At 51.0% G+C, this 20,650-nt stretch overlaps 2 protein-coding genes across 15 annotated transcripts in view; one reads left to right on the top strand and one right to left on the bottom strand.

Moving 5' to 3' along the window:
* LETM2 (leucine zipper and EF-hand containing transmembrane protein 2) overlaps positions 1 to 8,070 on the top strand; it is a 29,199-nt gene extending 21,129 nt beyond the window's left edge. Inside the window, exon 11 of the mRNA XM_033104207.1 lies at positions 7,196 to 8,070. Coding sequence (XP_032960098.1) covers positions 7,196 to 7,201 — 6 coding nt within the window. The 3' untranslated portion in view covers positions 7,202 to 8,070. The remainder of the gene's footprint in view (positions 1 to 7,195) is intronic.
* FGFR1 (fibroblast growth factor receptor 1) overlaps positions 46 to 20,650 on the bottom strand; it is a 46,416-nt gene continuing 25,811 nt past the window's right edge. For 2 of the 14 annotated variants that reach the window (XM_033104188.1, XM_033104192.1), the window contains exons 3-18: positions 15,161 to 15,427; positions 13,698 to 13,781; positions 13,247 to 13,419; positions 11,410 to 11,533; positions 10,193 to 10,383; positions 8,082 to 8,226; positions 5,820 to 6,022; positions 4,899 to 5,044; positions 4,546 to 4,667; positions 3,959 to 4,069; positions 3,240 to 3,430; positions 2,319 to 2,441; positions 2,011 to 2,081; positions 1,533 to 1,670; positions 1,234 to 1,339; positions 939 to 1,115 (exon numbers count right to left, since the gene is read on the bottom strand). In XM_033104188.1, the coding sequence (XP_032960079.1) occupies positions 939 to 1,115; positions 1,234 to 1,339; positions 1,533 to 1,670; positions 2,011 to 2,081; positions 2,319 to 2,441; positions 3,240 to 3,430; positions 3,959 to 4,069; positions 4,546 to 4,667; positions 4,899 to 5,044; positions 5,820 to 6,022; positions 8,082 to 8,226; positions 10,193 to 10,383; positions 11,410 to 11,533; positions 13,247 to 13,419; positions 13,698 to 13,781; positions 15,161 to 15,427 (2,372 nt within the window). Of the gene's footprint in view, positions 1,116 to 1,233; positions 1,340 to 1,532; positions 1,671 to 2,010; positions 2,082 to 2,318; positions 2,442 to 3,239; positions 3,431 to 3,958; positions 4,070 to 4,545; positions 4,668 to 4,898; positions 5,045 to 5,819; positions 6,023 to 8,081; positions 8,227 to 10,192; positions 10,384 to 11,409; positions 11,534 to 13,246; positions 13,420 to 13,691; positions 13,782 to 15,160; positions 15,428 to 20,650 lie in introns of all 14 variants that reach the window. The other 12 variants (XM_033104191.1, XM_033104186.1, XM_033104195.1 and 9 more) reach the window with 9 other exon arrangements.

Genomic DNA, 20,650 nt, shown 5'->3' with positions numbered 1-20,650 from the left:
TGTTCCTTTCCAGCTGACATTCTCTCCCTTGTCACACAGCCCATATAAAAATGAAGCAGCAGCAATTTTTATTTGAGGGACCTAAACTGAAAATAGGTTTAGAACATAATTTAAAAAAATAAAACAGCAAAAGTAGCAAAAAATATATGACCTTTTTAAAAACATTTTCCTTTTTTTCTTTTTTCTTTGTTTTTAATATATAGCAACTGATGCCTCCCAGCCACCAGGAGCATCTTACCCAATGGGTAAATCTCTGGTAACGACCCTTTTAAAAAGACATGTAAATATATACTCAGATTTATACACTTTGTGTTTTCTTCATAGCTATATACAAAGTCCCCAGTTCGGGGCTGGGCCCCAGGGCCACGACACTGCTCCCAGCCGCTGCCTCCCTGTCCTCTAGTACCAGGTATTTGGTCAGCAAAGCAAATTAGTATCGGAATTAATAAGCCACTGGCACCATCTATCTGGAGCAGAGGTCACCTTCAACTGAGGCCCGAAGCACTGACCTCCCCTCACTATACTGTAGCCCTGAGGACGAGGCACCTGCCACCAGAACACGGGCTTGCGGGTTATGGTGAAGCAGACAAAACCAACACAAGGAAGCTCCGTCAGCTCTCGCTTGCATGTCTGCTCACTTCCCACTCCTAACCCTCCAAGACAATGCCAGGTGGCAGGGAGGGGTGTTGGTCCAACATTTGGGAGGGAACAGAGTGGCCATCAGCAAGTACCTGCCTCTCTGTTCCTCTCTCTCACAAGCAGGTTGAGAGGAGGAGGAAGGAGAGAGGTGAGCTCAGTGGGGTGAAGGCCTCAGGTAGGCGGCTGGCTCCTGCCAGCAGGAAAGGGGCAAAGGGGAAGGCAGTGAGTCCAGCGCGGAGTGGCGGCTGAGGGTTACAGCTGAGGATGGAGTCCGGGGAGGGGCAGTGCTGGGGTGCTAGTCAGCGCCGTTTGAGTCCACCATTGGCAAGCTGGGCTGGGTGTCGGGGCAGGCAGGGCTCCTCAGGCAACGGCTCATGTGAGAAGACGGAATCCTCCCCTGAGGAGCAGGTAGAGCTTCGGGTGTCGGGAAAGCTGGGAGAGTATTGGTCCAGGGGCATTGACAGGTCCAGATACTCCTGTGATAGAAGAGAGAAAGCAACAATGGAGCCAGCACTCGCCTCCCTGTGGCAGTATTAATTCACAGAGATGTACCTAACTGGTGATGACTGAAGGTCTAGGATGGGGCAGCCTCACCTGGTTGGAGGTCAAGGCCACAATGCGGTCCAGGTCTTCTACCAGCTGCTTGAAAGTCGGTCTCTGAGAGGGAACTGCGTGCCAACAATCCCGCATCATCATGTACCTGTGGCCGGATTGTAAGGCCAGGGGAGGAAGGGCGGAAGCAGAGATTAAGAAGCTCACGGTGGAGTGACTGTGGGAATGAGCAGGAAGGAAGGGCTGCTGTATCTAGCTAACACCTCTTCCTTCCTCTTCCCATCAAACCCATTATGCCCCCAGGGCCTAGCTCAGGACCTCAGACATCTTCTCATGCTTACAGCTCATTGGTGCAGTTACTGGGCTTGTCCATACGGTGACCCTCCTTCAGCAGCTTGAAAAGCTCCTCCACAGGCACGCCAGGATATGGGGAGCCGCCCAGAGTGAAGATTTCCCACAGGAGCACCCCAAAAGACCACCTGTGGATAAGCACAGAGCCTCTGGGTGTTATGGGCACAAAGCTAGGTACCTAGAGTCCTTTCCCTTTCTCTTTCACCAGCGTGTCAGATACTCATCCTGAACCCACCCTACCCCCAACACAAATCCTGAATTCCAAGGGGAATACTAGGAGACATTGCAGAGAATAGATTGGTTTTTCAGTCCCCAGAAACAAAGTGAATAGATAGATATACAATGTTTTTTTTTTCTGTTTTCTGAGACAGAAGGAGACCCTCATCAATCCAGAGGGGAGGCAGGACCCTATTGTACTGGACATTTTCTAACCCAAGTATCCCTGGCAATGGCCTATTTCAAACTCACACATCACTCTGGTGGGTGTAGATCCGGTCAAACAATGCCTCAGGTGCCATCCACTTCACAGGCAGTCGCCCCTGCAAGCAGCATGGGGAGGTTGGGGGTGGCCCAGGGCAGGGTGATCAGGGAATAAGGAGGGTGCATGTGGGATTGGACTTGGGAAGGAATGCGCATGTTCCGCGCATCCCACCACACTGATTTTCAGGCAAAGCAACCTGCATGGGGTTACAGCAGAGAAATCTAAATGGGAGAGAGCCTAGCGCAGTAGAGCTGTGGACAGACAACATGCACCGAGTGGCCACGTCAGCACTTACATTGGTTGTCTTCTTATAGTAGTCGATGTGGTGAATGTCCCGCGCTAGGCCAAAGTCTGCGATCTTCATCACGTTGTCCTCTGTCACCAGAACATTCCTGGCGGCCAGGTCTCGGTGTATGCACTATGGAGAGAAGAGGGGAAGCCAGGGGAGGAAGAGATGGGATGCAGGTGAGGGGAGGTATAGGCTCTAGGGGTCGATGGCTTTCAGCACGTATCGGGGTACAGCTGTCTGAGACCCCGTGTGCTACAGCACTCACTCTGCAGCTGGCAGGCAGGCCTTCTCCTATCACAGCACTCACCCGAATATTCTAGTTCCCTGGCAGAATGTGCCTCATTTCCACTTCCAACCCAGCCATTTGAACAGCTCCAGAACTCTCAATCATTAGCAAACCCTCTGTATCTGCCTCCTTTCCTGCCTGGTCTTTCCAACTCTTTTAGCTTTGGATTTGTACTGGCAAAGGCTGATGTCCAGTGATGTCCTTCACGCTTATGTCCAGTCTGTATAGGTATGTGCTCTCAAGCTGTCTCTCCAGCCATAGCATATCCATGCTGGGTTGGAGCCCAAACAAAAGCAGTCTTTACTGAGCACTAAAAACTGTACTTAACATTCTCTCACAACTTCATTTTACTCCCATAACCATTCTGATTTTGTATTTGAAGAAACAGAAAATAGTACATAGCTGTCCAAGCCTATGCAGAAAGTGGCAGTGTACAGATCTGAACCCCACTTAGTCTGACCCCCAAGGCCACAAGGCTACACTGGCTCTCCTGACGCCGACATTCCCTGAGAGCCTAAGACAGTACATATAGTCAGTGCTCAATGTGTGTATGATGCCAAGGGATAGAAAGTCATAAGCTGGGGTACGAGGAGGGCCGTTCCCACCCCAACTTCACCCGGGAGAGCTGTCAGGTGCCACACCTTCTTAGAGGCGAGATACTCCATGCCTCGGGCCACCTGATAGGCGCAGGATACCAGGTCCTTGGAGGAGAGCTGCTCCTCGGGGTTGTGGCTGGGGTTGTAACAGTATTCCAGCCCAGGAGGCCTCCGGGCCTGCAGGTACTCCCGAAGGTTGCCCTTGGAAGCATACTCCACGATGACGTACAAAGGACCTGAAGCGTGAGGATGAAGAGGCCATCAGGGCAGGCAGGCTGGTAAGCAGGTTTCACCTCACCTCGAGGAAACCCCACCATCAAGGTTAACACCATCAAGGACACACCCTAACCTAGCCTCCCCTTTAGGAAAATTCATCCCACCACCCAAAGAGAGTCAGGGAAATAATTCTTCCCAGTATAGTCCAGAAAGTTCCCACGCAGAGTTGGGGGTTAAGAGCCCTAATCTAGACCACAATTACTCATCTGTTTCTATCCACACACTATGTTTGTGACTCTAGGTATCTGTCTTCTCAGATGAACACCAATGGGCATCTGCCCAGACCCCAAGAAATACATTGAAACTACTGCTAACCCTGCTTCTCTCCTTACCCCACTTCCCTGGCATGGCTGAGATGCCTGCTCACTGATAGCCCAGCTCAGTATCTTTTCCTTGACAGATACTGTACTCTGAGCAGCAGGCCCACGTTCCCACCTGAGGCCCTACACCAAGCAGGGTGGGAGAGCCCGGCCTGGCTTAGCACCTACCATCCTGCGTGCAGGCCCCCAGCAGGTTGATGATGTTCTTGTGCTTCCCAATCATCTTCATCATCTCCATTTCTGAGATCAGGTCTGACAGGTCTTTCTCTGTTGCATCCGCTTTGCACACAAACCAGAGAAGGGGATGAGACTTGTTTACTTGGGAAGGGAGGGTGACAGGAAAAAAGCTAAGGGGCAGGGGATGAGGTGTACGCCCGAGGAGTCCCTTTTCTCTGGAAGTGGCTTGTCTCCTCCCCTCTTCATGTCCTTATTTATTTTCCCTTCCTTCTCATGACAGCTGTTGTTGCAACATGTGGTAATAAGTGGAGCAGAGGACATGGTGGGGAAAATCAGCTAGCGATGGAATCTAGAATAAACACCCAACCACGACCCAGGCTGACCCCAAGGCACAAAGTGAGATGATGGCAATCTCGGGGTGCAGGATGCCCCCTCCACTCCCAGGCAACCCTAGGCAGACCGTGTAACAGGTGTGGGCAAGGAAAGTGCACCACCGAGGGTGTTCCACTTGGCCCGAGGCCCACAGACTGCTTGGCAAAGGAAGGGATCCTTTTTTCAAGGACAGAAACATCACTTACACTTCAACATCTTCACAGCCACCTTGGTCACACGGTTGGGTTTGTCCTTGTCCAGCCCAATGGCCTCCGCTAACACCACCTGCCCAAAGCAGCCCTCTCCCAGGGGTTTGCCTAAAACCAGTCTTTTGAGGAAACAAAGGGTGGAGTAAGTTGAGGCTGGTAAAGTTCAAATTTTAGAAGGGCATCCCATTTCCACCTGTCCCCATTTGACCCAGTTGTGAGTGGGAAGTGGAAATGATGCTTCCCTGACACAGCTGGTGCACCTCCAGTCCCGAGAAGGTCTCAGTACGGCAACTCCCACCATGAGAATAACAAGCAGAGGACTGCCTCACAAGGTGACCTGAGAACATTACCTGTCTCGAGGCAGCTCCCAGCGAGGGTCTTCAGGGAGCTCATATTCAGAGACCCCAGCCAGCATGGGGGTTCCACTGGAGGAGAGACGTGAGGGCCGAACCAACAGAACCCCCGAGTTCATGGACGCACTGGAGTCAGCCGATACCTACAGAGAAGCGTGGGGTCACCCTTCTAGCGAGGGAGGTGTGTGTGTGTGTGTGGGGTGGCGCAGATTCCTGCAATTCCTAGTCAGGACTTTTCACCAATGACAGATGAATATAACTGTTACCTGATGTTCCTTCTCCAGCACCAAGTGCCAGAAAGACCACAGAAGGTCTTTGGACTTGTTTTTGACACCAACTAGCCTTTCTTAGTTTCAGTTTATTCACCTTTAACATGAACAGACCATAGGTACCTCTTCCATGCTGAATTTTATAACTTATCACTGCAATAACAGCCCTATCTCTTCCGGATTCTTTGTGAAAATCCTGCCTCTGATTATGGATTCCTAACTCCCAAAGCACCTCCCGGAATGAACCCAGAGCTACATGAACATTCCCTCCTCTCACATGCCTTTACCTTTTGTTCCATTGTCTTGGAGAATGGGAGGGAGGGCACACAGGAGAGAGGGCATTTTGGGACCTCCTCTCTACCGTCTCTAACCAGCCCTCGGGCACAGTTCAAACTTGCAATATCCACTGCACATTTGGCCTACCTAGGACTTTCTCCCAATCCACGTGACAGATTATGCTGGGCATATGGGAACCCAACTCTATGTGGGTCAGGACGGTCCACTGCCCCTGGCCCAGAAGCCAGAAAGCAACCCCAAAGCGACAGGCTGGGGACAGTGGACAGGCTGGGTGTTAGCGGGTCCTGGGGGAGCCCCTGGGGGCACAGGGAGAGAAGGTGATGCAGAGCGTGCAAATCCCCTATCTACTTTCTGTTACCTGTCTGCGCAAAGGGATGCTCTTGGCCAGCTTGTGCACGGCCATCTGGCTGTGGAAGTCACTCTTCTTGGTGCCACTCTTCATCTTGTAAATGACGACAGACCCCACCATGCAGGAGATGAGGAAGGCCCCCGTGCAATAGATGATGATTTCCAGGTACAGGGGTGACGTCATCACCGCCGGTCTTTCCTCCAGGGCTGAGTCAGTGTGAACAGGGTGTTAGTAGGCTCTGGGGGCCCAGCCCACTAGGGTCCCTAGCTCCTAGCTCCACCCATCTCCTTTCCTCTGGGAATCTGTAGGGCGGAGAAGAATCCAGCGAGGTCCTAGCTAGGACTGGGGTTCTGGCACTAAGCAGATCGGACAGCTTAGGATCTTGGAGGTTTCCTGATCCTGACTTGAATCCCCCACGAGGGATGGATGGAACTATTTTGCTCACGAGGCCCATCATCATTAATTCAGGAGCCCTCCTTGCTCAGCTGGACTGCTGGGCTACCAGGCACCCTGCAAGGGATCGCTGAGAAGTCCCTTCGTCTGGATGCCTTTCTCAGCCTCCTCATGGAAACACGGTTGTTTTCTGCAGTGCCTTCGCACTGTGGGCACACACATAATCACATGGGGACAGCTGAACTGCTTTCTGAGAGGCTTTTGTCTCTGATTGTCCCTGAGAGTTGGGATGGCACCTGGTTCATTTCTGTAAGCCACAGCACCTGGCATATAGTGGCACTCGCAGAATGAGGACAAATGAGGGCAGGAAGAAAGGGTGTGTCTGTGTCCTGACTTAAATATCTCACCTTTCACCTATGTCATCTTTGTCAAGTCAGATGTGTAAACATTTTCACCTAGCCAAACCACAGGCAAAACTGACTTAATTTCCAAACATGTCTTAGACTGCTTGAGATGAAAAATGCAAACTTTTCTGCAGTTCTTAAGAATGCTACTCACAGGCCCTGACTCCTAAAACGGTAGAAGGAAATGGTCGGGGCGGGGGGGGGGGGAGGGCGGGCGTGTTTTACTCTTTTCTCTCATCTTCCACTTAGAATTTAAATTTACTCCATTCCCACAGAAGCCCGTCCATTCGATCCACCACCATTCCCGTCCACAGGAGACCGGGAGGGTGTACATCCAGCATCACAGCACTGGCTGCGTGGAACCCTCCCCCCCACCAGCGTGAACAACCCTCTTCCTTCCACAGCCCTCCTCCCAACCCTCCCCTTTAAAAAACCCCAGCCAGTCACAGAGGCAGGCACCTGGGGGGCCTCCCCCAAGAGGCACCGGGTATGACCCCAACTGAGCCCCAAGAGAACTTCCGGGGCCTGGCAAGGAGACAACAGAGCTGATAACAAGAAGTGTTTGTTTTTCTCCTTCCCCAGTGTTGAGAAACAAAGACAACTGAGTGGGAGTACACATGGGACAAAGACAGTGACGATGACAAAAACAGAACGCTTCTCTGCCTCAGCAGGGGTGTTATCAGACCCTATTGGGCAAGCAGGGCAGAGGAGGAGCGAGGAGAAGCTGCCGCAGTGACGAGAACAGCACAGCGCCCACACCCACATGCAGGACCTCAAAGAGGCAGTGACAACCAGCTCCGCCCGCAGTCACCGGCCCAGCACCTGAGCAAGCTGCAGGCTCCTTCCTTCCCAGCCCAACACACACACCTCCCCTCTTAGAAGAGGAGAAACGTCAGCAGCCAAAGAGGGTGAACGGGCACCCTCCAGCCCCCCACGGCTACCCGAGGCAGCTCCAGCGCACTGGGCTTGGTAGCATCGCTCCTCTGACATCAGAGGTCGGCCACACAGGAGGGTGGGCTAGCACTGCTAGCAAGCCTCTCTTTACAGAGTGCCTACCTTCAGGGAAAGGAGGAGTGGGGCCCTTTCTGAGACTTTTGGGGCTGGCAAAAAGGATCAGACAAATCAGGGATGGCTGCTAGACCCAAGGATGGAAGGAGCCTGCCCTGGAAGAGAGCCCGGCTGCAAGTGAAGTCCAGATCCCATGCATGCATTACATTGGCCAAGGGGAGAGCCAGATGCAGGTGTATAGGTGGGAGGCCTCTGTGTTCCTGCAAAACGAGGAAAGCTCCTGTGTGAGCCGAGAGGAATCAACCCTCCAGGTTGGAGAAATTGCTGGAGCCGCCCACCGGCCCACGGAGCCTGCTCCTCTACCGCTCCCGGCTCTGTGTCTCCCCACAGCCCCGCAATGCATGCTCCCCCCGTGCCCGTGGCAAGGGCAGGACATCGAGAGGAGAAGTCCAGTGTATACCTTCCAGAACGGTCAACCATGCAGAGTGATGGGAGAGTCCGATAGAGTTACCCGCCAAGCACGTATACTCCCCCGCGTCCTCAAAGGAGACATTCCTTAAGTGGAGCACTTCCATCTCTTTGTCGGTGGTATTAACTCCGGCAGTCTAGAAGAGACAATGGAAGCAAAATGGACAAGCACAGGACATGAGACCTCTACAAGACACAGAGAAAGGGAGGGAGAAAGATAAGGGGGGAAAAAACCAGAGAAGAGATGCTCCCCAGCGTCTCCTTTGCAACAATGAACAAACAAAAACCACCAGGCAGCGAGACCTGTTAGAGAAAGAGCGTGAGACCCTAAGGGAGGAACTCCGGCAGACTTGAGATGACCGGGGGCTGTTATGACCCTTCACCAGACGCTGGCAGCCCCTGGCCCATCTAAGCATGCGGGCAGTGGGCAGCATGGAGAAATGGGGCCCAGCGAGACGGGGGGCTGTTTGGTTTCAGGTAAAGAGAGTCAGAGGGCACACACAGGAGGGATGGATGGGTGCTGCAGCGCCTCTCTCTCTTTCTCTCTCTCTCTCTCTCTCTCTCACACACACACACACACACACACGCACACACACACACACACACAGCATGAGAATGGGGGTTTACATGGGAACGCCTAGTCCCTTCTCAGAGCCACTGCTCAAATCTTCAGTCTGCACATCATTCGTAACAGAGCAAGGCTTTGTCCTCATGAGTGCACATACAGCCAGGGGATACACAGAAGGCACAGAGGGGGCAGATACCAACACAGTACCAAACCAAACCAGCCTCCCAGGCCGGGTATTTTTCCATGGCTCTGGGCACTAGAAATACAGCAGGATAACAGGGAGAGTTGGGCGCTGGCTTCCCCACCTGCCCCAGCAGCTTGGGGCCAAAATCAAACTCCCAGCACAGGGCCCCATCCATCTCCCCATTACCTTTTGCCACAGGTCTGGTGACAGTGAGCCACGCAGACTGGTTAGCTTCACCAATATAATTGGAAACCTTACACACATACTCCCCGCTCTGGGCCTCTGTCACATTGAACAGGGTCAGCACTTCCGCATCCGAGCTATTAATCCCCGAATGCTGGAACAAACCAATGACACGCCAGTCAGTTGGGCAAACACTGAGATGTGCCCATACCTTGCTCCCACGTAAGGTGAAGGCAGGGAGCTAAGGCAAGGAAGACGTTAAGTGTGATTTATCATCTTTCCCTTTTCAAGAAGATAAGTTGAGTTCAAAAGTCCAAAACATTTGACAGCAAAATAAACCAGAAAAAAAAAAAGTCACTGCCCCCAATCAAACATTCTGTTTGTATTGAACCCACTGCTCCAGGACTTGGGCAGAAATTGCGAATGGCCAGAGACAGTGGCCAAGGTCCAAAGCCATGGCCCCATTTCCTACACGGCAGTTTCAGCACCAGTAGTGAAGAGAAGGGATAGCCAGTAAATCTTTGGGACAGCCACGCCAGGGGAGGATGAGGTCTAACTCTGGGACCAGGAGGTAAACCACTTTCCCAGCTTCTGGTTATTTCCTGTTGCAAGATCCACTGGAGAATTAGGCAATTACCTTCCCTGGATTAATGGAGCATCCAGGGACAATCAAATGTCTGGGAGTGAGAGGAAAAAGGAAGAAAATGCCATTACTCCTGATACTGCTTAGAATTTACCTGTGGCATTTGCTTTTCTACCTCTACGATAAGCTGTGCCCTTATCATTCGCCTCATCTTACCAGCAAGAATGTGACTTGGGAAACAGCGTGGAAACGGGGAAACGCTTGCTGGAAGGGCTTCGGTCCCGGGCAATGGGAAAAGCAGGAGTCCAAATGCCTTCCTTCAGTAGCTGACCCAAAAGCCTGAGCCACTCTCAAAGCGCTTTAAAAACCAGTAATGCCCCACCTACCTCCCATTGCGCCTCCGCTCTGTGACCTGTCTCTAGTCCTGGGGAACGTGGCTTGTCCCTATTTAAGATGGAACATGTGCCTGAAGGGTAAGGGATGAGTCCCAATCCTGGGCACTGAGGCTGAACACAGCACTTGGGCCCCGGGAGATACTGGTCTCCTTCCCAGCACCCAGCCCACAGAGATTGGGGCCAAGATTACCTTCAGGATCTGGACATAGGGCAGGTTGTCCGGACCAATCTTACTCCCATTCACCTCGATGTGCTTTAGCCACTGGATGTGTGGCTGGGGGTCACTGTACACCTTACACATGAACTCCACATTGCTGCCCAGGGCCACTGTCTTGTTGGCAGGCAACCCTGCCTGCAGGATGGGCCGGTGAGGGGACCGCTCTAGGGAGGAAGGGAGAGGAGAGGCATGTCAGGCCCTACAACGGTTTCCTCCTGGCCGACAGAGAGCATCTCAAAGACCACAAAGACAAGGTCACCACCCCTCGGCTTTCCCTGCAATGGGCGGTGCACTGCCCAGCCCCTCTGCTAAGCCCCTCGAACCTGAGTTGGGAGAAGGGACGTCCTCTCCTCAGGCCCTAGGCTATGAGGAACCTCCTCCCCAAGGCAAACGCCTCCGCGTTTACAGGCAAAAGAAGTCTCCATAGCCTTCATGGAGAACCCTATCTAATCCCACCCTCAGACCAACTTTTCCTTAACTAAAACTACAGTCACTTAGACTCCTGCTGTTCAAAGCGTGTTCCGAGAGCAACAGCCCAGCATCACCTAGGAGCTTGTTAGAAATGCCGAACTGCAGACCCTGCCCCACACCTAACAGACCAGAAGTTTCTTTTAAGGCCATCTCCTCAAAACCAACACAGAATGCTGGCTGTAACTCTTTACCTTAAGATCTCTAGAGAATGAGATTCAGAACGTGGAGAAGGAATGAACAGGATGCAGTCGGAGCACCCAGTTTCTCATGCGGTGCCCTGGAGTCAGCACAGGCCTGGAGTCTGCATGAACTAAGAGCCTGACTCCCTGAGCCTCAGCAGGCTCCTCTGTACCTACCTTGCAGGGGTGCCATGAGAAGTGCAGCTGATGTGTTTAAAGTGCCCAGCATACTGTTGGCGTTCATGAAGCAATAGCTACTATTAGGCTAAATTTAACATCGCTACTCCAATCCCCTCCTGAGACTATCAACAGCAGCACCTTTCACTTTAATAATGAGTCATAGCACTATCTGATCCTCTCAGCTCTTATTTACAGATAAGAAAAGCGCGGCACAAAAGAGGAAAGTGGCATAAACTGACCAAGCTCTTCAGTGCCAACGCCAGGCGGACTTTATCCCGAACTCAACCTGGACCCCATAGCTGTGTTCTCCGAGCCCCTGCTCTCTTCCCTCTAAGCTCCTGTCGCCATTTGCATTCTTACCCACGACATCGAGCTGGTAGGTGTGGTTAATGCTGCCATACTCATTCTCCACAATGCAGGTGTAGTTGCCCTTGTCAGAAGGCACCACAGAGTCCATTATGATACTCCAGGTGGCATACCGGACCTGAGGGGAAACATGCCGAAGGGCTCCAGTGAGGGTCTGCAGGACAACACAGGCGGAAGCCACCTGGCAGCGTTGGTGCCCTGTGGCACTTACCCTCCAATCTGACTCCAGAGCACACGGCCCGTGGGGCACCGCGAGGCATGGCCTGCCCGCCCCCAGCCCATGCACACTCTGAAAGAACACTTTAGGCAAACTGAGTGTGAGGAACTCTGGATGTCTGCCCCCAGCAGCTAAGGCCATGGTGATCTGGACAAAGGTGCCTTCCGCGTGCTCCCAAATACTCAGGGAACTTGCCCCACTCTGCGCTCTATCCACACTGTTCCTGTGCTGGATCGGCTCCCTGCTAAGAGTCCGGCCCTGTCTGCCCTTAATGTCTCTTTTCAAAAATCATCTCCTCCACCCAATCAGTGATCAGAACTGTTCTCACTGTACCTCTAATGAAGCACTGAGCACAGCCTGCTTTTCATGACAGTGCTCAGGGACAGCTGCCCTCCTACGAGGCCTCCTACGAGGCTGGAAATTCTGTACGGGCAGGAGTGCTGCCTGGTACCACTCCCAGCACGCTGCCGTGCTCACAGCATTTGGGGAATTAGTGTACAGTGTTTCCCGATTTTTCTCATCTCCTCTGCTTTTCTCATACAAGATTGAGAAAAGAGCAGCTGGATGAGATGGGAGAGAAACAGGGACTATAAGGTTGATCAGAGACTCTAAAGGGATTCCAATGAACATGTTCCTCCTACAGTGTAAATGGGCAAAGGACATGAACAGACAATTTACGCAACAGGAAATGGAAATCGTTTATTAACAATGAAAATTCTAAGTCTGTTCGTAAGCAAAATAACGCGCAAGAGAACAATGGGACACTATCATCTATCAAATTTGTTGGCGAAAGTTATCATGAGCTTATCATTCTTATACGCTGGTATGGGAGGGAGAATTGATTTTCCTTTTTAAGAGAGTAATTGTTACCATAATAAAATAAAATTTAAAAATAAAACCACACCCAAACTCATTATCCGCATCATCCTCCATTAGAGCAAATATCACAATAAAATTTTATGTCTTCCCATCGTACTCTGAACTCTCTCGTGCCTATTCTACTTTCTGGAAAGACATGTGTTGAAGCAGTGTTCACGTAATAAATGAATAAGCGAATGATTAAATAAAATTACCTAATTACCAGGGGAAAAAAGTAACTGGGTAATATGCGCCAAGGCCTTAAAAATGCTTGTACATTGATCTAGTAACCTCACTTCTAACAATCTGTCCTAAGGAAGAACATTTAAAAATGATGACAAATATCTAAGTGCAACTACATTCATGGTAACAATTATAATATTGAAAAACTAGAAAATAACTAATAGCACAAATAATTCATCAAATTATGGGACAATTTAGTAATGGAATATTATTCAGTGATGAAAAATTATCTTTCAAACCCATGGCAAAAGATTCATGTTATAATGTCAACAAGTGACAAGATAAGAAATTACATATACGATGTAATCAACTATCTAAAAACCATATACATGGGGAAAAAGACCAAAAAAATTTCAACTGTATTTTCACTTGTTTGTACTTGAAAGTTTTCTAAAATGCATTACTTTTATAGTGAAAAAGCTCTATTTGAAATAATTAAACGCATATAATAAGGATTTTCTAAATCAACTTCGCCCGTTCCTTTTCCTCTAACTTTCATATATACACACATACCTTGTAGCCTCCAATCCTGTGGTCAGGTTTGAATTCTTTGCCATTTTTCAACCAGCGCAATGTTGGGTTAGGAGTCCCACTGGAAGGGCATTTGAACTTCACTGTCTTGGCGGCTGGCACTGCGTGCAATTTCTTTTCCATCTTTTCTGGGGATGTCCAGTACGGAGCCACAGCTGCCCAGGGAAAGCCAAGAGATAGGCAGGGGGCTGGTGAGGCTCGGGAGCAGGGGCCCAGGCCAGGACCTGGAGGCACCCCACTACCTGCCCAACAACTGTGAACCACGCCCACACTGCCCGGGATGCCCGGAGGATCCCACTGTCAAGCATGGTGACCCCACATGCCCGCTTCTCTTCCCGCCCTCCAAACAGCCAACCGAGCCTCCCACTTCCCGCCCAAACCCAATAGCCAGGCCCGCAGGGCAGTAAGGTAGGAAACAGTGTCTCACGCATACGGTTTGGTTTGGTGTTATCTGTCTCTTTCTCCTCGGAAGAGGAGTCATCATCGTCATCATCATCCTCCGAGGAGGGGAGAGCATCTACGGGAAGGAGAAGGGGGTACTGAGGTCCCTCCAAGGGAAGACGGGCTCTCTAGATTTCCACCCATATCAACAGCCACCCCCTAAACATAAAGGCCAACCCACTTATAGATGAGCAGACACCCTCCCCATACTGACTCCCAGGCCCTTAGTGACTTCCCTTAGTGATTGTCTCTCAGAGGGATAGAAACAGTTCATTAAGAACCGAACGCTCGATGCTTGTCCCCTTTCTTCCCCCAAACCAACGCACTGCCCCTTTCTGCCCAGAGTCATTATACTGGGCAGTTCCAGCAGGGTCAGCGGGTCCTCTGTAATTGAATTGCACCCTGCATTCAGGGCTCGCCCCCCTGATGGAGCCACCCGGTGTGCTGGGTCTCAGGACTAGCACCCAGGGAGCCTGTATCCTCCTTTGACCTGCTAACCATTGGGAAACCCAGACAGATCCAGGCACACTGAGGCCAGAAACTATTTCCAAAGCCATGGGCTGAACAACCTACAGTCAGACTTTTTCTAGCATGCATCTGCTAAGGTTTGGAAGCTGCCCTTCTTAACCAGAGCAGAGAGGGAGGCCACTACACAGTCCGCAGCTGCCAACACTTCTCCCCTCATAGCCATCCCTTTTAAGAGGCTTGACACATATGTGGTCACCAATCAGGGCTCATGCCAGATCCTTCTACAGTCCTTGCTAGTGCTTTTGGGGGTCTGGAGGGAAATAAAGGAGGTTAAATCCCCATTAGGGGCAGGTTATAAAGGATGTCTGAGTGGAGGAGGTGCCAAGCCCGCACCCTACGGATGCACAAATGGCATAAAGGAAATTTCAGCTCTACTTCATTTCGTCCTGCTTTGGTGAAAGTCGCATTCTAAAAATGGCAGATTCCCAAAGCTGCAGAGCTCTAGGGTTCCCTGGCTGCCCTAACACAGCTCTAGAAGCTGGAGGACAGATGTTTTCCATAAAGCCTGTGGATATGGCGGTGCACCTGGATCCTTCCCCATCACAGTAGGGACCTCACAATGTATTCAGGGGCTCTAATCACCAAGCCGAGTACCAAGTCCAAATGGCAAGGGAATGAGAAGCTGGAAGCTGGCTGAGTCCCCACATAGCACCCTGGAGATCTGGGCAAGTGGTGCTGTAAAAATCCGGGTCTTACTGCCCCAAGAGTATCAGCAATCACCTCCAAGGTAGATCAGGAAGCACCACCTGGTCACCCCCGAGAGCTAAGCCGCGCGGCGGGCAGGGAGCAATGTTAGTGGGCAGCAGTTTCTGAAGCAGAGTGGGGGCAGATCATGGACGGGGAGGAGGTTCACCTCCCCTGAAACTAGCAGAGAAGGTTGGAGGGGTGGATCCAAGGAGAGGGTGAGGGCAGGGCTTTGCTACCAACCTGAGACATTGACGGAGAAGTAGGTGGTGTCACTGCCTGAGGGGCTGCTGGTCACACAAGCGTAGAGGCCAGAGTCGGTGGGCACAGAATCCCGCACCTCCACCTCCTCCCCTGTGATGCGGGTACGGTTGCTTTCCACCAGCTGTACCCCGTCCCGCAGCCAGTTGATGCTCTGGACATCGTCCCGCAGCCGACAGCGAAGCTGCAGCAGGTCACCAGGGTGGACCAGGAAGGACTCCACTTCCACAGGGGCTCCCCAGGGCTGGGCTGCAGCCACCCACAGGGACCGGGAAGAGGAACCAAGGGACCGGAGAGGAAGAGAGGGAGAGGGAAGGAGGGGAGAGACAAAGGGAATTACGCTAGCTGCACTGAGCTGCCATATCCCAGGGGCCACAAAGCTGGGGAGGTGGGGACTGGAACATGGGTCAGTGAGGAAAAGGACGGCTACCTGGGAACCCCCATCTCTTCTCCTCTACCCACCTCCTCCAGAGGTCACAGGAAGAAAGAGGCAAAGTTAGGAAGCAGCCGTAGCAGCATTAAGCGGTTCACATTCCGTTTCCCTCCGTCCCAGGGGGCAAGGCCAGCTCTCTCCAGGACTTCTGTATCCAGAGTGCCCCCTCCCCACACACTTAGTTCTTTGCCAAAAATGGCCACTTCCCAGAGGAACACCCCATTTCCTTTTGGCTAGGTCAGCCTCACCTCTTTCCCTGGTAACAGGTAAAGAAACCCCACCCCTCAAAAATCCAGCAGCCCTTACCCAAATTGAGAGAAGGCAATTTCTCAACCGGTGGCTCTGGGTTCAAGTGGTTCAGCAGGGGGGTTCTGGCGCCCCAATGTGTCAGACACATAAGATGTATTTCGGGGAGACACAGCCCAAGGAGAGGTCAGCTCAGGGGAGCCTCTAGCTAACAGGTGTCGGGCCAGAGGATTCAGAGCTTTTGCCTATATTAGGAACGGAGGCCTGCAGCTGCCACCAAACCCACACTTGTGCTGGCAGCCTAAGCCAGTGCACACAAAGCTCCTTTCTCCTCATCCCACTGCACAGCTCCCTCTCCCAAGCCTCCCACCTTCCTCTCCCTCTCCTCTCCCCCAACACACTGTCATGCATGTCCAGTTCCCCTTGACTCTCTTTCCCCAGAGCCCGGGTGGTCCACAGCTCACAAGATCTGATGAGACCCCAGCCACACACACATCCATCCCTCTCACGATCAGCACACTCCACACTCAGGCTAACAAGAAGGGCTGAAGCCAGACACACCTAAGAGTCCACCATGCCGGGCTGTTACCCGTCTCCTGAGCATCCCCCTCTTCACTAACAAGGGGCAAAATCCAGTTTCTATTTCCCTTCAGGAGGTTCAAGGGTACTCTGGCATCTTCTCATAACTGTCCACCCCCCACCAAAGCATGTGCTTGGTGCAGCTCTTATCTGCCACCTGATTTAGTGTCCACTGCTCTGGGAAGCCTTATTTCTCACCACCGGTCCACCATCGGAGGCTCCCCTCCTCACGCAACCCCACCCCGTGGCCCTGCAGGGCTTGTGTCTCTGCCTGGCTCTCTCCACTCACCCTCTACTTCTCAGCCCAGCTGGTAACTCTGCCTGAAGCCTTTTCCCAACCCCAGTCTAAGTCAGGTGAAGTCCCACGACACTTGTCACACTGAAGGAAAGTCCCCTTTCTCAATTCACTTGCGAGGGTGGGAATGTATTGTATTTACCTTTAAATCCCCAGCGCCTACTACGGTGCCTGGCACACCAGAGTTGCCCAATAAATGCCTGCTGGATAATGCAATAATGACACGTGCAGTCACACTGTCCCTTGCGTGTCTTCCTTTCTAAACTCCCTTTCCTCCTTCATCACCCTCATTTTCAAAGAACTCATTCGGAAGTGCTAAAAGGGTTTCCGCTAGAAACCTTACAAATGAAGAGATGGGTGTCCTGGACGACAGATGGTACTAGGGAGTTTTCCTCAGTGGGGCCCCGAATGAGGCTGAGGAGCTAAGTCTGCAACCCAAGGGCTCTGTCTTAAATATTGGGTAAATACTGAATCATCAAAAAGGGGGGGGGTTGCTGCTTTAAAAGGGTTTGGAAACCACTAGGTTAGCACTCATTTATTTTAGTGAATCAGGTCAAGAGGAGCACCAACCACAAAGGTGAGCAGACCGCACAACTGATTAAAAATAACCTTTTGTGGGTCTTAAAAAGAAGGTATTCTTTCCATTTTTAATGGCTTGTGGTTTTGCCAAAAGCAAGTAGAAGAAAAGCAGTTCAGACTCGACCCTTCAGGAAACAGCAGACACTCCTATTGATCCAATCTCATTTCCCTTCAATGACCTCACAGATTAAATATTTTGTAGCTCGTGATCTGTACCAGCCGTTGGTTAAACAGTAAAATCAGTAAACTAAATTCTTAGCTTCTGGTATCACAGCCTGTTTTGACAGGTCCCAGAGACCAAAAGGCAGCAAGTAGAACACGGGCATTTTCCCAGGAGAAAGCAGCAAAGGGACACTAGCTCTGCTGAGACCAGCTCCGGCCAATTCTGGCTTGGAGCCCTAACTTCCCGTTCATCCTAACCAGGTTGTGCACACAAAACTCTTCTACATGATCTAGAAAAAGCTTCAAAGCCTGCTTTCTTTTCCCTGCCCCTGGAGTTCAAACTCACCCTGATGCTCCGCCTTGATGCGCTGTGTCCCATTCTTCTCCTGACCAAGACCCTACACTGTACAGGATAAAACCGAAACCCCTGCTTGGCATCCACGGCCTCTCACCATCCCTTCCCACCTCTCCATGCGGCTTCTGCTCCCTACCTTCCACTCCAAGTCTGGCTGTTCTCTGCACTGACTGCATCCTCCTTTCACAACAGAACTTACTTCTGCTCACGGCTGGCAGCCATCTCTCTAGCGTCCCCTTACCCCACGCTGCTCAGAGCGCACCATCAGAGATACGCAGAAGCCTTCAGTTGGCACTAGTATGTCTACCCTAATTTTCTGTATAACAGCTACTGTCTGAATCACACAAATTTGCATGCAATTACGCATCATCTTGTATGGTTTCTTTTGAAAAACACCTTTATTGAAATATAATTCACATGCCATAAAATTCACCCATTGAGAGCATATAGTTAAATGTTTTTTGGTATATTCACAGTTATGCAACCATCACAATTAACTTTAGGACATTTTTATCACCCCAAAAAGAAACATCTCTTCCCCCTCCCCTCTGTCTAGGCAACCACTGATTTGCTTTCTGTCTCTACAGATTTGCCTATGTTGGATATTTCATGTCAATGAAATCATATAGTATGTGGTCTTCTGTGACCAGCGTCTTTCATTTAGCATACTTTCAAGGTTCTTCCATGCTATAGCATATCTCAGTACTTCATTCTGTTCAATGGCTAACTAACATTCCCTTGTATGGATATACCACATTTTACTTATCCATTCATTGGCTGATGAACAGTTGGGTGTATTGTGTCCTGTCAAAAGTGTCCATGTCTCACTGCTCCTAAGAAATAGCAAGCAACTCAGAGCAGGATCGACTATTATAATTTTCCCCCAGTGCCTAACAATGTCAGAAACAGAGGAAATACTCATTGGGTCATGAACTGAACTTAGCACCTGGAAAAGACTAATTTTAGAGGAACCCCAAATCAGCCAACGGTTCTTGAGTTACAGGGGTTTTTCATGGCTAATAGGGCTCCCGTATGCCGAAGTCTCCATTGACAAAGTAGGGACAATGCTACTTCCTTCCAGGAGGTGATGGAAAGATGACCAAGCACTCACTGGTTTTACTGGCCCAGACCATCTGTGTCAGCGCCCCGAAGAGCGGCCCTGACCTGTGGAGTCCTATGGAAGGTGGCTGATGGGAGACAATCACCGCTCACTGGTAGCCTGCAGCAATCAGGTCACTGCACTCCATTCTCTTTCGGTCTTTCCAGTGTCCTCAGGTATGTCCTCAAGCAAGGAAAGGCCCCTGCATCTGTGGCTCCATCTTTTCTGAGCTGGCTTTTCTCTGGTCAAGACCAATGGGCCAGGGCTACACTTGTTAGGTGTCAGTTAGCAAGAAAGGACCTAACTGATCCCTTTACTGGACTGGCCATGAAAGACGAAGGAAAAGAAAGCCAGTGATTGCTCAGCCACTTGAAATCAACGGTCCAACTCTTGGAGAACTTATGCATTGGAATGAGGGTGCTGTGAGGGAAGCAGCAAACCACAACACTCGCTTTATGCGTCTTGTTTCCTGAGAGACGATGTGGGGAATGGAGGCCAGAGGACATTTGGTATCCGGATTCCATGGTGACTTAGTCGGAGGCTGAAAATGTTTGGCATGAGTCAAATTACAGTGTTCATTCACTCTTACAGGCTCTAGATGCAATGTGTTCCAAGTGCATTGTGGGAAAAAGGTGCATTGTGCTTCAAGGTCCACAGTACACAGTTACTATTCTCAACACCGGGAGAGGGAAGGTTAGAGTTCGGCTTGACTTGAACATGCTTAGAGGATGAAGGCCATCAATGCCTCAGAGAACTCTCCAGAAAATAGGATAGAGCAAAGGCTCTGTTTAGCAGCCTGAAGCGGAGACTGAGGAGGCCTCTGGTCCTGAAGCAGTTTCCTGGGACAGAATACATGGCGAGTGGAAGGCTGCGCAGGCTAGACGGGTACCCCATTTGTGGGAGTGAAAGGGGTTCACACGCTGATCATCAGTCCTATGCCTCTTCTCTAATGGAGCCTCTCCATCCCTTCAGGGGAAACCAGGAGTAGCTGGGGACCAGCTAGTAATCAAGGACCAGCTGGAAAGACAGAGAGGTGGGGGCTGTGTTTCCCATGGTGTTCTCAAGTTGAGGTACAGGAGAGTTAATGGAGCCCCTCGGAGTCCCTCTCCCTTCCTACTTTCCTCCAAAATACCACAGCTCTGTCATTCCCCAAAAGTCCACAGGATGCAACATTTTGCTTATGGCAGGACTAGCCAGAACCCTGCCACAGTCACCTCGCAGGTCCATCCAAGTTCTTGATTCTAAGTCTCTGTGTCTCTTGCTAGGCCTGGGCATCATGAGGGGAGGGAGCACGACACGCTGAGGAGGCCCAAACCCATAAAAACCTTGCTATTCTTATGAGAGGATGAGACCCCGGTTCCCCAAAATTCAAGAAAATGGGGAACTTTCTTCAAAATAGCGATCATTACGTGCCTCTGTGAGCCCTTGCTACTGTGCAACAAGAAACCAATTAAGCAAAGGAACAGCAAACCTGGGCCTGGTCCCAATGAGGGTGATGAGATTTGTGTAACACCTTGGTACGTATGAAGCACTTTGTACAGCAACAGGAGACAACTGGAGAAGAATGTAAGAACCCAGTACAGGCGACCCAACACAGGCTCTGAGTAGTTCCAGAACTTAAAAGTTTCGGTGGTCAGAGCAGACAGCAGTGTTCACAGCAGAGGCGGGACGTAAGGGTGAAGGAAGAGGGGAAACAAATAGGGATTTAGATTGGAAGTGAAAAC

The sequence above is a fragment of the Rhinolophus ferrumequinum genome, chromosome 4 (assembly GCF_004115265.2).
Source record: "Rhinolophus ferrumequinum isolate MPI-CBG mRhiFer1 chromosome 4, mRhiFer1_v1.p, whole genome shotgun sequence".
Classification (NCBI taxonomy): domain Eukaryota; kingdom Metazoa; phylum Chordata; class Mammalia; order Chiroptera; family Rhinolophidae; genus Rhinolophus; species Rhinolophus ferrumequinum.
This window is presented reverse-complemented; position numbering and strand designations above follow the sequence as displayed.